Below are 15943 nucleotides of genomic sequence, written 5' to 3' on the forward strand. Positions count from 1 at the left end.
TTTTCTGCGCCAGGTTTCCCGACATAACCAGTACTGCTCACTTTTAAAGAGTCCATACAGTAGAAATCTCAACATGAAAACAGGTTGCGGGGAGAGAGTAATATCTGCAGTCTCTTTAGCCATAGTTGTTTCTTTGTCCGTTTGGAAGCGGTCAGTGTTTTGTTTTGTTTTTGCCTGCAAGCCTGCTACAATACAGGCTGTGAAGTGCGGGGTGGCACACCGATAGGCAGTGAGCACCAGGAGGCAGCAGAGATTTGTGGACCCCCTTTTGGGGAGCGCTGAAGTTATTCTGCAGCGGTAACCACGCGGCCTCTAGGGGTGGCAGGACACCAACGAAGACCCGGGCCCAGGCCTCCAGCTTTGCCCCTCTTTGCCCACCCTCTCTGTCCTGGGTTCAGGGCACCTTCGCCTCGGCCAGATGGCTCCATCCTGCAGGCCTCGCCAAAATGAAGATGTTTGCCAGCCAGCAAGCTCGTTCCTTCCCGGCTCCCCACTCTTAAAGCCCTGGTCTCCCTGTATCGTGTCCCAGCCAGGTTCACCGTCCTCACGGCAGGAGCCCGATGCCAGCACACCCGGAAGGCCGGGATGCAGCTGCACGGCAGTTAGAGGCTCCCTCGGGAGATTGTGCATGCTTGGTGCCTACTTGCTAATTTGACTATCGAGACAATACTGCTTTGTACAAAAAGTATTGTCTTCGGTCTGCTTATTTATGAAAAGGATACATTCTCACATGCCTTCGCGTTCAGTTATTTCTGACGGGAAGGAGGGAGAGAGAGGGCTTTCATAACTAGCCTGTGGGTGTGATAGGAAGTGTTAATCTTGGTGCCAGAGTACAGACCTGTGTCTTGGTCCTTTCCTTTCCCAGCTATGTATCTTGAACAAATTAACTTAGCCTCAGTTTTCTTACCTGTAAAATGGAGTTATCTAAGCCAATTCTTCCAATTTATGATCCAAACCAGAATACATTTGAGAGTGAAGACCGTTAAGGAAAAACCACAGCTAGACAGCAGTTGAAGTAGTAAAAGCAAATTTCATGCAGAAATGATTTCATCTGGGGGAGAAGAAACCTCAGTATAAAACTGGGCTCAGCTCTGAATTCAGCATGGGGGCGTGGGATATAGCCACGGAGCAGGGTAGGGAACGCCATCGAATGGAGAGTTACTAAGAGGAGCTGTGGGGACACAGGGGATTCTGGTGGAGCAGACCTGCCTGAATTCTTGCTGGAAGCAAGCCAGGCTGCTTCGATACCAAGGGTGGGATAAGAACTTTGGTGAGGCACCCAGGGTGATCAGATGTACATGCGGTGCTCTCTGACCTGAGAGCAGGATTCTGCTGCAGCTGGGTGGTGAGGGCCTCTCGAGCAGCGGTCTGCAGGGCTCAGAGGAGCTGGGCCAAAGCCGTCAGGGAAAGAGATTGTCTAGGGGGACACATAAAGATAATTGCAGCCACAGATAGAAGCGGGAAGTTCTGCTGCACCATTAGTACTAGGGTGACCATAGATAGCTCCAATGCATGCACGTTTCAGAAGGCCAGAAAAGGCTGAAAGTTTTCACCAAAAATCACGAAAGCTGGAGGAGACAGATAGCATTATACAACATGTGCAAGTACTGAAACAGAACATGGTACCCTATTAATAGGTGTAACTTTTATGTTTTTATGTCCCAGTTAAAATATACTTTAAATAAAAATAATTACTGTTGTATACTGTTTTGACATTTCTGTATGGACTGATAAATTTTTATTAAAACTTTTTTGGCTTGCCTTCCTATGAATGGTTCCATTAAAAAATGACTTTTGCTAAAACTGTTTGGAATGCTGGGATGGCAAGTGTAAACCAGGTAGTGATTTAAAGAATGAAACAAAAAGAGCCACATGAAGTTTTTAGCGTTATGTCTAGATGCACAAGGGTATGCCAGGCATTTGGGTGAGGACTTGCTTTTCCTTCTTTAGACAAAGGAGCTAACCAGCAATAAATGAACTTTTAAAAAAAGCACTGCAAAGGGTATGCTGCTAGCTCTCCAGGTTCTGATGGCTCTGGCCATGAGCTATCAAGTCCAACTCCAGCAGGAAGATGTGGTCGAAGGTCGCGGTCCTGCCATGTGCCAGGGCAGCTGTGCTGGCAGTGGAGGACACGGCTGGGTGGCCACGCATTTGCACGCTAATTTGGCTGCCCTGGGAGCAGCGAACCCTTCACCTGCAAATTTGCTGCTCCTTCTGAGCAATTTTCCTGCAAGACTCTGGGACTGGTCTGGGCACCTCTCTTCTAGCCCCAGCTCCTGCTGATTAAGGCCCTGAATGTAGCACTCGTCCTTAAACGGTGGGTGTACCACACACTGAATAGTATGAGCTATACAGCACATGCGTGCTTCCAGATCAACATCCCCGTGTAGCCAGCAAGTTAGTTGCTATTACATGCCTGGGTTTCTGGGCTTGGGCACATCCCTTTAGAAACTCTAAATTCACGACTTCTCTTCCTACCTCTTGTAAGTGCTTTTTTGCTCTAGTAACGAGAGCTTTTTAGCCTGTGTTCATTCACCCTAAAGCCCCTCAGCATGGAGACTTGGGCTTTTGCAAACCCCTAATTTGATGGAGAATCCAAGGAAAGTCAGTCTGCAGCCTCCTGGAGGTAGTGCAGGGTATTTGTGCCTTGAATAGTGTCATGTATGGGAGAACCAAGCCTAGGAGCTGGGTGGGCTTCCAGATGCACCCTCAGCATGGCTCTGACAGCTTCTTCTCTCTCTAGGTATGTGTACATTCCTCTGGGTGGGTCCCAGCGTGGCCTGCTGGGGACTCTGCTCTCCACTGCGATGACGTTTGCGTTTGTGAGCTACTGGCACGGCGGCTACAATTACCTCTGGTGCTGGGCAGCACTCAACTGGCTGGGAGTCACAGCGGAAAATGGGTTCCGGAGCCTCCTGAACACGGCCTGTGTACGGAATGGTTTGGTGAGCAGAATTCTTGCTTGTGGCTGGGACAGCTGAGCTAGGAGGCCTAGGTTTGGGAGGGACAGTGTTCATCAGATTAACCAGAGTATGGGCTACTCCGGCCACACTGGTTCAAAGTCCATGGGTCTAGGGGCAGCATGGTCAGAAGCTTTTCTGAGCCCTTATTAAATGGTAGTGAATGCATGTGTAACTTTAAAAGCCATACATGCTCTTCGATAAAAATTCAGATAAACAAAACTTTAACAGAAATGTTAATGGCCACTCTTCTAAATTTTGTTCTGTGTGTGTGTGTGTGTGTGTGTGTGTGTGTGTGTGTGTGTGTTATGGTTTATATCTAGCTGTCCCCTGGAGCCTCATGAGCCCACAGGCAGGGTTTTGGGAAACTGACTGAATTCTGGGTGGTAGAGCTGACTCGCTGTTAGGAGCGAGCCCGCTGAGAGGCCGTGCCTGGGGTGTCGCCTTGAAAGACTCCTTCCCCACGCCCCATCTCTCTGCTTCTTGGTCCATGGCGCGAGCAGCTTTCCGGAGCCTGGACCCTTCTGCCATGCTGCTGCTTATTTTAAGCCTGTGGAGCATGGGCTGAAACTTCTGACCTGTGAGTCAGAATAAATCTCTCCTGCTTTAAGTAGCAGGGTTGGGTGTTTTGTCCCAACCACAAGGACAGTGGCTGAGATAGCAAGTATCTGTCCAACACATGGGGCGTGTGCTGCTATTCTGCAGATGTGGCTGCATTGGGGCCACCTTTTCAAGTCGCCGGATCCATTTCTAACAACCGTTTTTAATGGCTACATGGAACTCCATTATGCAGATATGATGTACATTATTTGATTAGATTGCTAATATTAATGCTCATATTATTCCAGGGTTTTTTGTAACTGTCAATTGTGCTGAGATAAATACCATAACCAAGGTGAATCATCACAAGTAAAGTTGCCAGGCTAAATGTTCTTCTCATCTTTGAGATTCATTCTGCATCTAGTACATTAACTTTTACCTGTCCTGTAGACCAAGTGTATCAATTTGTATCATCGGTGTGTGAGAATACCCTTCCCAATACTGAGTGCTACTAACATTTTAATCTTTGATAGATACTGTAGATCCAGCATAAAAACAGCCAAGGCCTTAACACATTTGTGACGGGGCTGTGATTCATGTCTCACTGCCGAGCTGCTCTGAACTACCAGTGGTTCATGTGTGGCCATGCCATGGGGTGGTCCAAGCCACCTGATGGTAGAGTCATACATGTACCAGCAGAGATTTGAGCTGGCAGGAACTGTTAAGACTCATTCCAGCTCTTTAGGAAAGTGATTGGGGAAATCAAGGACTTTGCTTTTATACATATTTTAAGTGATTTTAAACAATGAGTCCACATTTTATCTTGTAAATGTGATATATGTATCTCAGAATCTTTCAGAAATCATTACTTCTGAATATGCGGCAGTATTCTATTAACCCTGAGAAAAGTAGTTGAAGAAAAGCATGCTAGTGTCAGTCTTCATGGAAGGAATAAAACACAAAATACTGCAAAAATGATTAACGTGGTAAAATTCTACCCAGTACAGACAAATGAAACAAATGCATTTTATTATAACCCTACCAAAACAGAATACATTTGCGTGTTTCTATAAAGATAGCCATAGCACAAATGAACAGTTATTCCAGTAAATACTGATACAAAGCAGATAGCAGAACAACACATTTGAAGTAACTTAAATGTGTTCATGCATGTTTAAAGATAAATGTTTTATTTAGTAGTGGTACCGAAATCAGCAGGCAAGAAGGGTTGGTGAATTCTAATTGAAAATAGTGTTCGATGACAGACCCAGCTGTGTAACACATAAGCAAACATCAAAGGGTGTACCTTAGGGATGGCAGTCTTCACCCTCAAGTCCGAGTCCTCCCCAAAGCCTGAAGTCGAATCACCACCCAGGAAGCTAGAGGGTTCTCTCCAGCCTAGAAGTCAACCCTATGTCTGTGTTCCTTTGTGGAGGGGCAAACCTTAACCTTGAACTTTATAATAAGCAGTGTTCTGTGGCCTTTGAGTCAGGGCTATGCTATTAACACGTACAGTTAAAAATCCAGCATCTTAAAGTGTAGCCCACCTGTGCAGTGTGGCCTGGGGCTAGTTAATTTTGGTTAAGAATACCCCATGACAGCAAGCACACTCCTTACATACTTGAGCATGCACCTGCCCCATCACAGGATGCTTGTGGACCCTCACATCTTTATCTCATTTTACCTTCTATCGGTAGCTACTTCAGAGACATAGCTGTTTATTCATTTTGGTGAGATACTGTGTTGCAAATATATCCCGTCCCCATATTAAGGAAGAACATATTTTATAAAACTTATGTTTATCATCTATCTTTTACCCTAAAAGCTGAGTAGATATTTGTGGTTTTTTAGATGATGTCCTCCTCAAGTACAGGGTCGTGGTCCTCTTGCTATTTATGTCTTCATTGTTTGCCTCAGTGCCGGAGTTAGCCTAAGCATTAAGTCAGTGCACAACTCATGCTTCCAAATTGGGTTGATGCTTTAGTTCTTCCTTCGCCGTCTACCCATAAAATCTTCCTCTACTACCTTGTTCATTACATATTTCAGCAAAGAATCTGGTTTTTCTGTTTGTTTGCTTTTTGTCTTTGTTTTTGTTTTCTTGCAAAAAAATAGGCCAGCATTCCAAATACATACAACTCTTTGAATTTTTGAATAACTTTTTTCCCCATCCACCTTACCTTTCTCTCTCTTTGCATGAATCCATTTCCTTTTCTTTTATCAAAATCCAAATCCTCAATCCCTTCCACCCGACCTTAGTCTCCCTACTTCATCTGACAGCATTTTCACAATGTGCCTTCACTCCCTGCACCCCTCATACCTATAAGTCTTCGGACGTCAGACATACTTTGTCCTTGTCACTTAGCACCTGGCACAACACCTTTTTGAATGGAGCAATGAGTGAGTTTTCTCACTTTACTGAGGGAAGTACCTGAAAACATGGGCTTATGCAGCAGCTCGGATAATGTGGGTTGAATGCCAGAAGAACTTACTAAGGCAGAGAATTGTTGAGCATTTTGTGGGGATGCTATTTTGTAGCAATGTAGGTACTAATAGGTTTAGTGACTGCAGAATGTCATTTTAATGCTTAATACATTAAAATATCTATAGAAAAGAAATGCTGGGGAGGAAGTAGCCTTCTGGGTACCCTGCTGCTTTATGAGAGGGGGAATTATTGGCGGTGACTCACTGAGGCACAGAGCTGCAGGACGCCCACAAAACGCATTTCACAAAGCAGCAGACTCTGGGAGATGGAGGGGGTTACTGCTGCACTTACATGCTTTTCTCCACACGAGTACTCTGCAGGGAGCTGGAATTTGGGTTTGGGACTGAAATCATTTTAATAAGTGGGAACATTCTGAAGGACCCACAGAGGGATGCCCTCTTGCCCATTTGTGATTTGATCTCTCCTTTAGGAGAAGACACCTCCAGGCAACTTCTCAGTTATTCCCACACAAAGAATCTGTATCTAAACAGTTATCCACCCCACCTCTGATTTCCACTGAATTGGATAATTTAAATCTGTCCTCCTCTCCCAGCCCTTATTCCCTCTTTTTCTTGCCCCAAGAATATCCTACCAAGCTGGCTTATCTCCTCTCTGAAGCAGTAAAACTTCTGCTTATAATCTTCACTTAGGACACATGTTTCTAGTTGAAAGCACCAAGGATTATCTGATGGTTCTAGAAAAGATTTGATATTTTCATATTTCAGAAAGACCTCAGAGACCATGGCTTTACAACGTCCATTCAGTTCACTGGCTACATTAATCCATTTGATTTTGAAGAGAAGGGGAGAGAAATTCAGTTACTTTGATGGATCAGTCAGTTTTAAAGGATAGTCAATTGCAAAATGATCAACATGATCCAAACCAGAGTAACTTAATGCTGTGGAGTCCTTACTCATCAATTGGCAAGATGTATGTCAGTGGGTTTGAGTGGAAAACCTTTTCACCAGAGACCAGTGGTCATGGCTCAAACCAACACTCTGAGGGGACAGGAAGCAACCTTGTCTAAGAGTTATGCCATTTGGCAATACTTTATGGCCTTCTATTCCTCCACCACTTGAGTTCATTTGAGCAAGTAGAGATCATATGCTTATTGGCCATGAGCCACCCCAGGTCCAAATCCTTCCTAGATGGAACCCACTTGGATAGGGTTATTTCTTAATTTGTTCATTTAAGGAAAAATGAATTTTAGTGTCCTATATGGCCGACACTTTGTGGGGCACTGGAGAATTCAAACAAAATAAAAACTTCCTCCCTCCTAACCCCTTTTTTCTCTGTGTCCTCCTGCGCATCAGTATGGACAGTGTACTAGGCCCTGGGGTGCGTCTGTGAGGTCTGGTGTTGGGCAGTTTCCTCCATGGATGGCAGTATCTCACCTGGCCTCCTACTGGGGTGATCATCTCTGCGGTAGAGGCTTTGGATTAAAGTGGCAATAAGACCGTAGAACGAGAGAGAGTCTCCCCATGAAGAGCCAGGTGATCTACGTGAAAAATGACCCTGTTTTCATAACATCACAAAATATTTTGGAGACATGGTAATTTCCAAATGTTTGAGGCCTTTGAAGGAGGAGAGGGAGAGGAGGCAGCTCCTAGGGGGACTGAATCTGGGGAACAGCAGTATTTAAAAGCCAGACGGAGGAGGAGGGGCCAGAAAATAGAGGACAGTCTACAGGTTATTTCACAGAAACCAAAGAGAGAGGGCATTTCCTGAGAGGAGAGGTCACAGGGGGTGATGCTGTTCAGAGGCCAAATAAGATGAGGCTACAGACTATTTATGCATCCTTATCAGATGGTTGGCAGAGAGAGGGAATAGAGCACTGAGTCATCATCTCTGTCCCCAGGGACTTCTGGTCTAGTTGGAAGGCAAGATGTGTGCAAGCCAGTTGAGGATATAGAAGCTGTCACATGCCACAGGACCAGAATGAGGCCATAGGCAGGTGGTATATGTGAGTGTGGCAGTCAGTGTGAGCTAAGCTTTGGGGGAATGGCTTATGTCTTAGTTAAATAGTAAAATACCCAACACTCCAAGTTAAAGGAGGAAAGGTTTATTTTGACTCACAGTTTATAGAGGTTTCAGCCCATAATCTGCTGGCTCCAGGGCAGGGTGGCATGACAGAGGGGCATCCCAGAGGAGAAACAGTCCATGGGATGGTGGACAGGCAGTGAAGCAGCAGCAGTGAGACTGCCTTTCAATTTTGTCCCATCCAGGATACCAGCCTTTTAAGTGGTGCCACCCACACCCAGGGTGGGGCTTCTGTCTTCAGAAAATCTATTCAGCTACAGTGGAACTATGCTAATTCCAATCAGTGGTCTAATGTAATACTGCACACCCTTAATCCCAGCATCACACACCCTACATCCAGCCAGCTCTGAAAAAGCCCACCTATGAGTGCATGAGGCTTTGGGGAGACATCTAGATAAAAGCCATAACTGTTCATTAAAGAGCTGGGCTTGAGTGTAGCATTGATGTATTTACAGCAGAGTTTGGTTGTGTCAGTGGGGAGGAGGAGACTGGCATTCCAGACCAGGGGAATGGCACACACAGCCTCACAGCCTGAGGCCAGGAATGAGCATGCACTGAGCTGACAGATGGGGGTAAAGGGTTAGAAAGACTGAATGGTCCACTGAATGAAGGGATCTGAATGCCATGCTTAGAAATCTAGAAATGCAAACAGCTTAACCAAACAAGAATGCATTAAATTAACACATTAGTCCCACACATCGAATCAGCCTGTGGTGCCAGCTTGTTAGCACTCACCAAACCTCTGGGCTGGGAGAAAGTGGGGTGCAGTGTTCGGAGCAGTGTGTTCCTGGTGGATTAGGGCCCGTTGGCACCCCACCTGTTGTCTCCCACTCCTGAGGATCACGAGCCATGGGAGAAGCACACTGTGCAATTCACTGCTTGTACATTTTCTTCTCTGTGGGAATGGGATGCCCAAGTCTTAACCCCTCTGTTCTAAGAGGCAAGTTTCTGAAAATAATTCCACCTTTCAGCTGACATGTGGAGTGTGGCAAAAGCTTTCTCAGAGGCTTAAGCTCCCATTACTGAGTCTGCCATGTGCTAGAGCACAGGTTTGGCATCAAGTCCTTTTCACTCCTCCTGGGCTGGCCAGCCTGAGACGAGCTGGCTGGGGGCTTCTGCTGCTGTCCCCATCCTGGTCCTGTGCAGCTCAGCCTGCAGCAGGGCAGGTCACCTGCTCGGGCCATGTGATGCCAGCGAGGCACTGTTGTCCCTTCTCCCTGCAAGGGCCGCAGCACACTCTCAACCCGGAAAATTAAATCTCAGGCAAAGAGTCCTGAGCTCGAGATGAGATCCATGGCTTCAGTGATGATGGTAGAAAATAGCTTTCCTAGGTGGTTTATGTGATTAGATTCTCTCTCTCCTGCTTCTATAGCCCAGATGAATGGTGGTTACCCTAATCACAGACCAGTCCCTGCAGCTTTCCACAGACCAGTTTAGGAAAAGGCCTTGTAATGTGTATGTTGCAGCTTTGTATATGTGTCTCCAGATGGCTTTGGATGTGTATTTCCAATTCTGAGTCTCTTTTCCTCCCAGAAAATCCCAGTTACCCACTAGAAGTGACACAGCTTGAGCTGCCACAGCCCCTGTTATTGAAAGAAGGAAGAAATAGCCCCTTTGCCTCTTCCCAAAATAATATGCCCATATTGGGTGCAGTATATTTTTACAGCGTGTGTGCGTGTGTGTGTGTGTGCGTGTGTGTGTGTGTGTGTGCGCGCGCGCGCTCATTTGTTAAAGCTCTGAGAAGGCAGAGATGCACAGGACTTTTAAAATAAAATTATTCTCAAGTGCCTCATTCCTTCCAAGACTAGAAATAAACTGCTTAAAAAAGTGTACTGAGCAGCTGCTGGCCTTGTTTGAGATGAGCTGGATTAGTACTGATGTGCTTGTGATCACCAGCATGCATTGAAATACACAGTTTAAGTCGGATCTCACTCATCCTTTCCTCTGTGCAGCCTGTAGTTCGCCCGGCAGGTTGGAGTAGGTGCTGGATGGTCGCTGTCTGTCCCCCAAGGGCAACGGGAACAAGGAACACAAAAGGAGTGGGGTCTTTGTCAGGCTAGATATGCAGCTATTGAAAGTGGTATTGTTGAAATAACTTTTTTGTGAGGAAATAAGTATGTCCTTGACATTTGAGATGACAACGAAGAATAACACAATAGATATAATGAGAGCTTATTTTTATTTAGCAATATACAGAAACAGAAAAATGTAAAAGGCTGCACACTGAAATGTTAATGGTGTGTAGCTCCTACTGGTGGGATTATTGTAAGACATATATTGTTTTTGGTTACTAACACTTTCTGCTTTTCCTACAGCAAGCTGATATTGTGTTCTATCCAGAAATTACCAAGACAGCCAGGCAGGACGGACTCAGCCTTGGGAGGCTTTGCTTAGCTTAGTTTGTGTTAGAAGTTGAAAGGTAGAGTTGACTTTCTCAAGAGCCAGCTAATGTGGGGCATTTTTATCTGTCGTCACGTGCTAGAGAAGACACTGCATGAGCTACTGTGTAAGGACCTTCCACATTATTAACCTATTTAATCATTGCAACAGTGCTTCAAGATAGATGTTACTACTTTCAATTTTACAGACGAGGAAACTGGAGACTGGGGAAGGATAAGTAATTTATCTAAATTCTGATGAAGTCAAATGCAGTTACACTTTATTCTGAGCTTTCCAGGTTTCAGACTGGAGGCGTCTTCCTGCATAAGTCCTCCCTCACAGAAACCCCTGTGGATTCCCATGTCCTGGCTGGTTACGTACATTGTGGATTAGGCTAATTGACATTCCAGCCCTCTGTTCTTGGACAATTTGGATTTTAAGTATCATGCCACACAACACATTTATGGAATAACTAGTCTGAAAAATTGGTCCAAGAAAAATGAGAAAGCTCAGAAAGATGATTTCGCCATGCAATCTAATATGATTTTGATAGCAGCCTTATAGGTATTATATTATAGGTGCAGTATTATTATCTCCATTTTGCTATGAGAAAAACACAGAATGTTTAAGTCGTGTGTTGTGTGTGTGTATACACATACACACAAGTATAATCTCCTGTCGCTCAGGGATGGGAGTTTGCTCTGAGAAACGTGTTAGGTGACTTTGTAGTTGCACCAGCATCACAGAGCATACTTACATAGGTGACAATCTCACAGCACACTGTCATCTGTACAGTCCCTTGCTGGCCGAGCTATAGCGAGGCAGTACGTACTGTGACAGCAAGGCTGACTTCATCCTCTTTCTCCGCTCCTGATTCCCTTTCTGTAGCATAGTGTATCAGTTAGGGTTCACTAGAAGAACAGATTTAACAAATTTAATCCTGGGTAAAGGACCATATTGTCTGTGATTAAGGATACCTTGACTTTTTCCTTTCCTCTGTATATCCCTTTTCTCCTCATGGCTGATTGCTCTGGCCAATGTTTCAAGGACTGTGTTGGCACAGGAGTGATGATAGTGGATATCCTTGTCTTGTTCCTGATTTTTGAGGAAAGCTTTCAGTTTTCCCCCATTGAATATGATGCTGGCAATACATTTGTCTGGCTTTTATCAGATTGAGACAAGGTCCTTCTCTACCTGTTTTCTTCACAATTTTTCTCACAAATGGAATTTGGATCTTGTCAAACGCCTTTTCTGTGTCTATTTAAACAATCGTGTGGTTTTTGTGCTTGCTTCTGTTTATGTGATGTATGACTTTTTTTTGGACTATTACAAAAGTTTATTTAACAAAAAATTTAATACGAAAATGTGTATGACTCAATTTTCGGTCATAGTGAAACTAGCACTTTGAAGAGGGGCATGGATTTCTCTGCTGAACAGTTATTTAAACTCTGTATGACATATATTGATCTCCATATGTTAATCCATCTTTGCATCCCTAGGATGAAGCCTACTTGGTCATGGCATACGAGCTTTTGATGATTCTGTTTGCCAGTATCTTCTTGAGGATAATTTCATCTGTATTCATTAGTGATTGGCCTGTAATTTTCTGTTTTAGTCGAGTCCCTGTCTCTTTTGGAATTAACGTAATGCTACCTTCCAGGAATGAGTTTATTAGCACTCCTTCCCTTTCAATTGCATTAAGAAGTTTGAGAAGTTTTAGCATTAGATCTCCCCTGAAGTTCTTGTAGAATTCAGTACCATTAGGTCCTGGGCTTTTCTTAAATAAGTTTTTAAATATTACCTCAATTTCATAGTTATTATATTATTCAGGGTTTTTGATATATTCTTGGTTCAGTTTTGGTAATTCATATGTTTTTAGAAATCTATTTTTTTCTGGATTCTCCAATTTATTGGTGGATAGGTTTTCAAATTAGTTACTAATAGTCTTGAATTTCAGCAGTGTCGGTGGTGATTCACATTGTTCACTTCTAATTGCATTGATATGGGTCTTTTCTTCCTTTTTTTGTTTTTGCAAGATTGGCTAAGAGTTTGCCTTTTGTTTAGTCTTTTGAAGAGCCAGCTCTTTGATTCACTGATTTTTAAAATAATTTTTCAATTTCTATTTTTCACAATTTTTAAATTTCATTAGTTTCTGTTCTGATCTTTATACTTTCTTGAACTAGCTTTGGATTTGGATTGCCCTTGGTTTTCTAGAACCTTGAGGTGTGTTATTAGGTTTTTGTTTTGTTTTTGTTTGTACTTGCTCTGTTTTTCTGATGTGGGCATTCACAGCTATAAACTTCTCTCCTAGGACTGCTTTCATGGGTCCCTTACATTCTGGTGTATTGTACTGACATTACCATTTGATTCTAGGAACTAATTTCTTCCTTGATTGCTTCTATGCCCCACTGATTCTTCCGGATTGTATTGTTTCATCTCTATGTATTTGTATAATTTCTGTGGTTTCTTTTCCCATTAATTTCTAATTATATTGCACAATGACCTAATAATACTCATGATTCTTTTGTAGTTATATAGCATGCTTTATGGACTTGTATGTGGTCTATTTTGGAGAAAATTCCATATGCTGCAGAGAAGAATGTGTATTCTGTTGTTGGGTAGAACATTCTGTAGATATCTGTTAAATCCATTTGTTTAAAGGTGTAGTACAACTTTGATATTTCTTTGTTGACATTTTGTCTAGTTGATCTGTCTAATTGTGATAGTAGGGTATTGAGACTTTCCACTATAATTGTGTTGATGTTTGTCAGATCTCTGTTTTATAAAGTTGGATGTACCAGTATTTGGCACATTTGATATTTAACATTTTTGTCTCTTCTTGTTGAATTGCTCCCTTAACAAATATGTGGTGACCTCATTTGCCTCTTCTGATCAGTCATTGCTTGAAGTCTATTTTGGCTAAAAATGATAGCTCCTCCTGCTTGTTTTGGGACTCCCATTGCATGGAATATTATTTTCCATCTTTTGATTTTTAGCCTATAAATTCTTTTTGGATTAGATGTGTTTCTTTTATGAAGAATACTGTTGAGTTTTGTTTGTTGATCCAGTCTGCCAGTCCGTGTCTGGAAACTTGAGACCACTCACATTGGCAGTCATTACTGGAAGGGATTGACTTATTACTCAGATGTAGGAGAGACATAGTCACAACAAGGTTCTATTTTGTTCCCACACTCACATTTCTGTGTGTGAGTGTTGAGTCCTGCCCCACTTCTCTTGCTTGGCATGGTTGGTTAATGGTGCCCACCCTAGGGCAGTAGTCACTCCAAGCACTCCTAGTTTCTGTGTCCCTCTTTGCACACGAAGTCACTGCCTTCTTTGCCCAGCTTGTGTTAGTGGAGACTGACCAGACCCCCTCCTTGGGAGTCTGGGTTAGTGTTCCACACTACTTCAGTCTTTGCTCCGTGTTGTCTTTGGTTTCTCCATATTTTCTAGTTTTCCTGTTGGCTCTTTCTTGATTACTGCAGGTCTTCTTCTTTTTTTCTTCACTAAGTTGTTATTTTTCAGGTGTCTTGATTCCAGGTCCTGGAGAGGCTGAATTATGCTATTGGCCTTTACTCTGCCATTTTTAATCTCTACATTTTTAAAAATGACTGTATTGAAACCACTTCTTTCCAAAGAAGTAGACAGTCCCTCAGTATTTTCCACTTGGTCAAATGTATCCAATAGTCTGTTCTTTTCTTTTCCTGTAGACTCTCTTGAAGCCCACCTCTCCTCCTCTCCCACCTGGATCATTGTACTTTAGATCTGTTCTTCACCTGTATCTTGAATTACCCTTCTCTCTTCTGTGATAAATCCCTGTCTCTTAGGTCCTGAGGTCCTTGATTTTGTGTAGCACATCCTTTCTTAGCTTTCTTAAAAGAGTATCATAGAAGATAAATTTCTTTTTAGACCTTTTCCCCCCAAAATATCTCATTTTACCATCATGCTTGATTGATTGTCTGGGAATTTCATGTTGAAAAGTAATTTTTCTTAAAAGTTTTGAAGATATTATTTGTCTCCAAGCTTTTAGCTTTACTGTTGAGAAATGTGATTCGGGTTCTTGGTTCTCTGTATACAATCTGTTTTTCTATCTTGAAGCCTTAATACAAATATCTTTGCTATTCTGAAGTATTGTACTTGTCATTTAGAGTGACTACGATTACAGACATATGCCACCACAGCCAGCTCCTGGCTTACTCTTGGCTTCTGTATTACGTGTTCCCTCTAATGTGGGCTTTAGGATGTTCTTGTGTGTGAATACTTTTCTTCTCTTTGGCATCTAGTATTTAAGGGTGCTAGATCTGCTAATTCTTCCATCTACTCTATCTTATAAAAATGTGTTGACTTTGCTTACCTGCTGTTCTCTTCCATTACTTATCTTGGACTTTATACCTATTGGAATGTTTACTCTTAATTGGCTTTGTGAAGAGCAGAGGTGTTTCATTTATTATGTTAAACAATATCACTAGAAGGATTTTTTTGCTATCACGTTGTGAATCATTTTAGAATGCTTTATCTCATTTCTTAATTTTAAACTTTTAAATATAAAGATTGCTTAAAAAGCAGGCCTTTTCCTAAGCTGTTGTTTTTGTGGTTGAACAGGATTTAGCTGAGGCCATTACTGCCGTATTCTAGGCTTATTTAGTAGCCCCAAGGGACCTCAGTGTGGCCTGGAAAGGGAGCCCCCGGGACCATATGACTTGGATGTGATGCTCATCAGATGCCTGCCCCTGTGCCGGGACTCTATGCTCAGGGGAGGTGGCCAAGCCCTAAGGTCACTCAGTGGAAAGATCGCTCAATTCCCTTTTCTTCCTCTTTTCTTTTTAACCTAAGAAATTATTTATGATCATAGCTTTTAAAAAAAATGGAGAGAAAAGGTCAAAGTTCTCTTAAAATATTTAGCCCTCAACAAATACACTTTGCTCATTTTCTTCCCTCAAGAGTACTTGTGTTAGCAGTTTGGAATATAGCCTACCATGGTTTACCACTCTGTGTGTGTGCACGCGTGTGTGCGTTTTAAGAAATGCATGATAAGTGTTTTTAAACTTTAACTTTTCTTCATCAATGATACATCGTGAAAATATTTCTATAGTAGTGTGTGTAAGGCATCCATAATCAAGCGTAGTACAGCTATATCATAATTCAGTTATTAAAATTTTAGGTTGCTTCTAATTCTTTTCTTTTGCATTGTGCAGCCTCAGTGAAGTTTCCAGTTTAGGCTTCCTTGTACTCATGCGTGAGTGCTTCCTTAGGGAGCAGTAAGCATGGAATGGGAGAAGAATCAGCACACTGTGTCCCGTGGCCAGATCTGGTCCACTGTTTGTGTGGACGGCAGCTAAGAATGTTTTTTTCTTTATTTTTAAAATTGTTTTATCAAATGTCTCCATCTTTTCAAAAACTACCTATAATATATAGCAAATATCCAAATCTATATGGGTTTATTTATAGGCTCTCTAATCTGTTGCACTAACCCAGTTGATTATTACTATTTTAAATACTAGGTTTTCATAATATGTTTTGATTCCTGGTAGGAAGAGCTCCT

General features: G+C 42.8%; 1 protein-coding gene across 7 annotated transcripts in view; it reads left to right on the forward strand.

Moving 5' to 3' along the window:
- Window positions 1–15943, forward strand: part of Hhat (hedgehog acyltransferase) — a 280152-nt gene that overhangs the window by 205042 nt on the left and 59167 nt on the right. For all 7 annotated transcript variants that reach the window (XM_021242479.2, XM_004861997.4, XM_087194021.1 and 4 more), the window contains one exon: window positions 2744–2945. In XM_021242479.2, coding sequence (XP_021098138.1) covers window positions 2744–2945 — 202 coding nt within the window. The remainder of the gene's footprint in view (window positions 1–2743; window positions 2946–15943) is intronic.

This window comes from Heterocephalus glaber, unplaced genomic scaffold (genome assembly GCF_053883595.1).
Source record: "Heterocephalus glaber isolate CG9 unplaced genomic scaffold, H.glaber_assembly_v1.0 deba00001600, whole genome shotgun sequence".
Taxonomy (NCBI): domain Eukaryota; kingdom Metazoa; phylum Chordata; class Mammalia; order Rodentia; family Bathyergidae; genus Heterocephalus; species Heterocephalus glaber.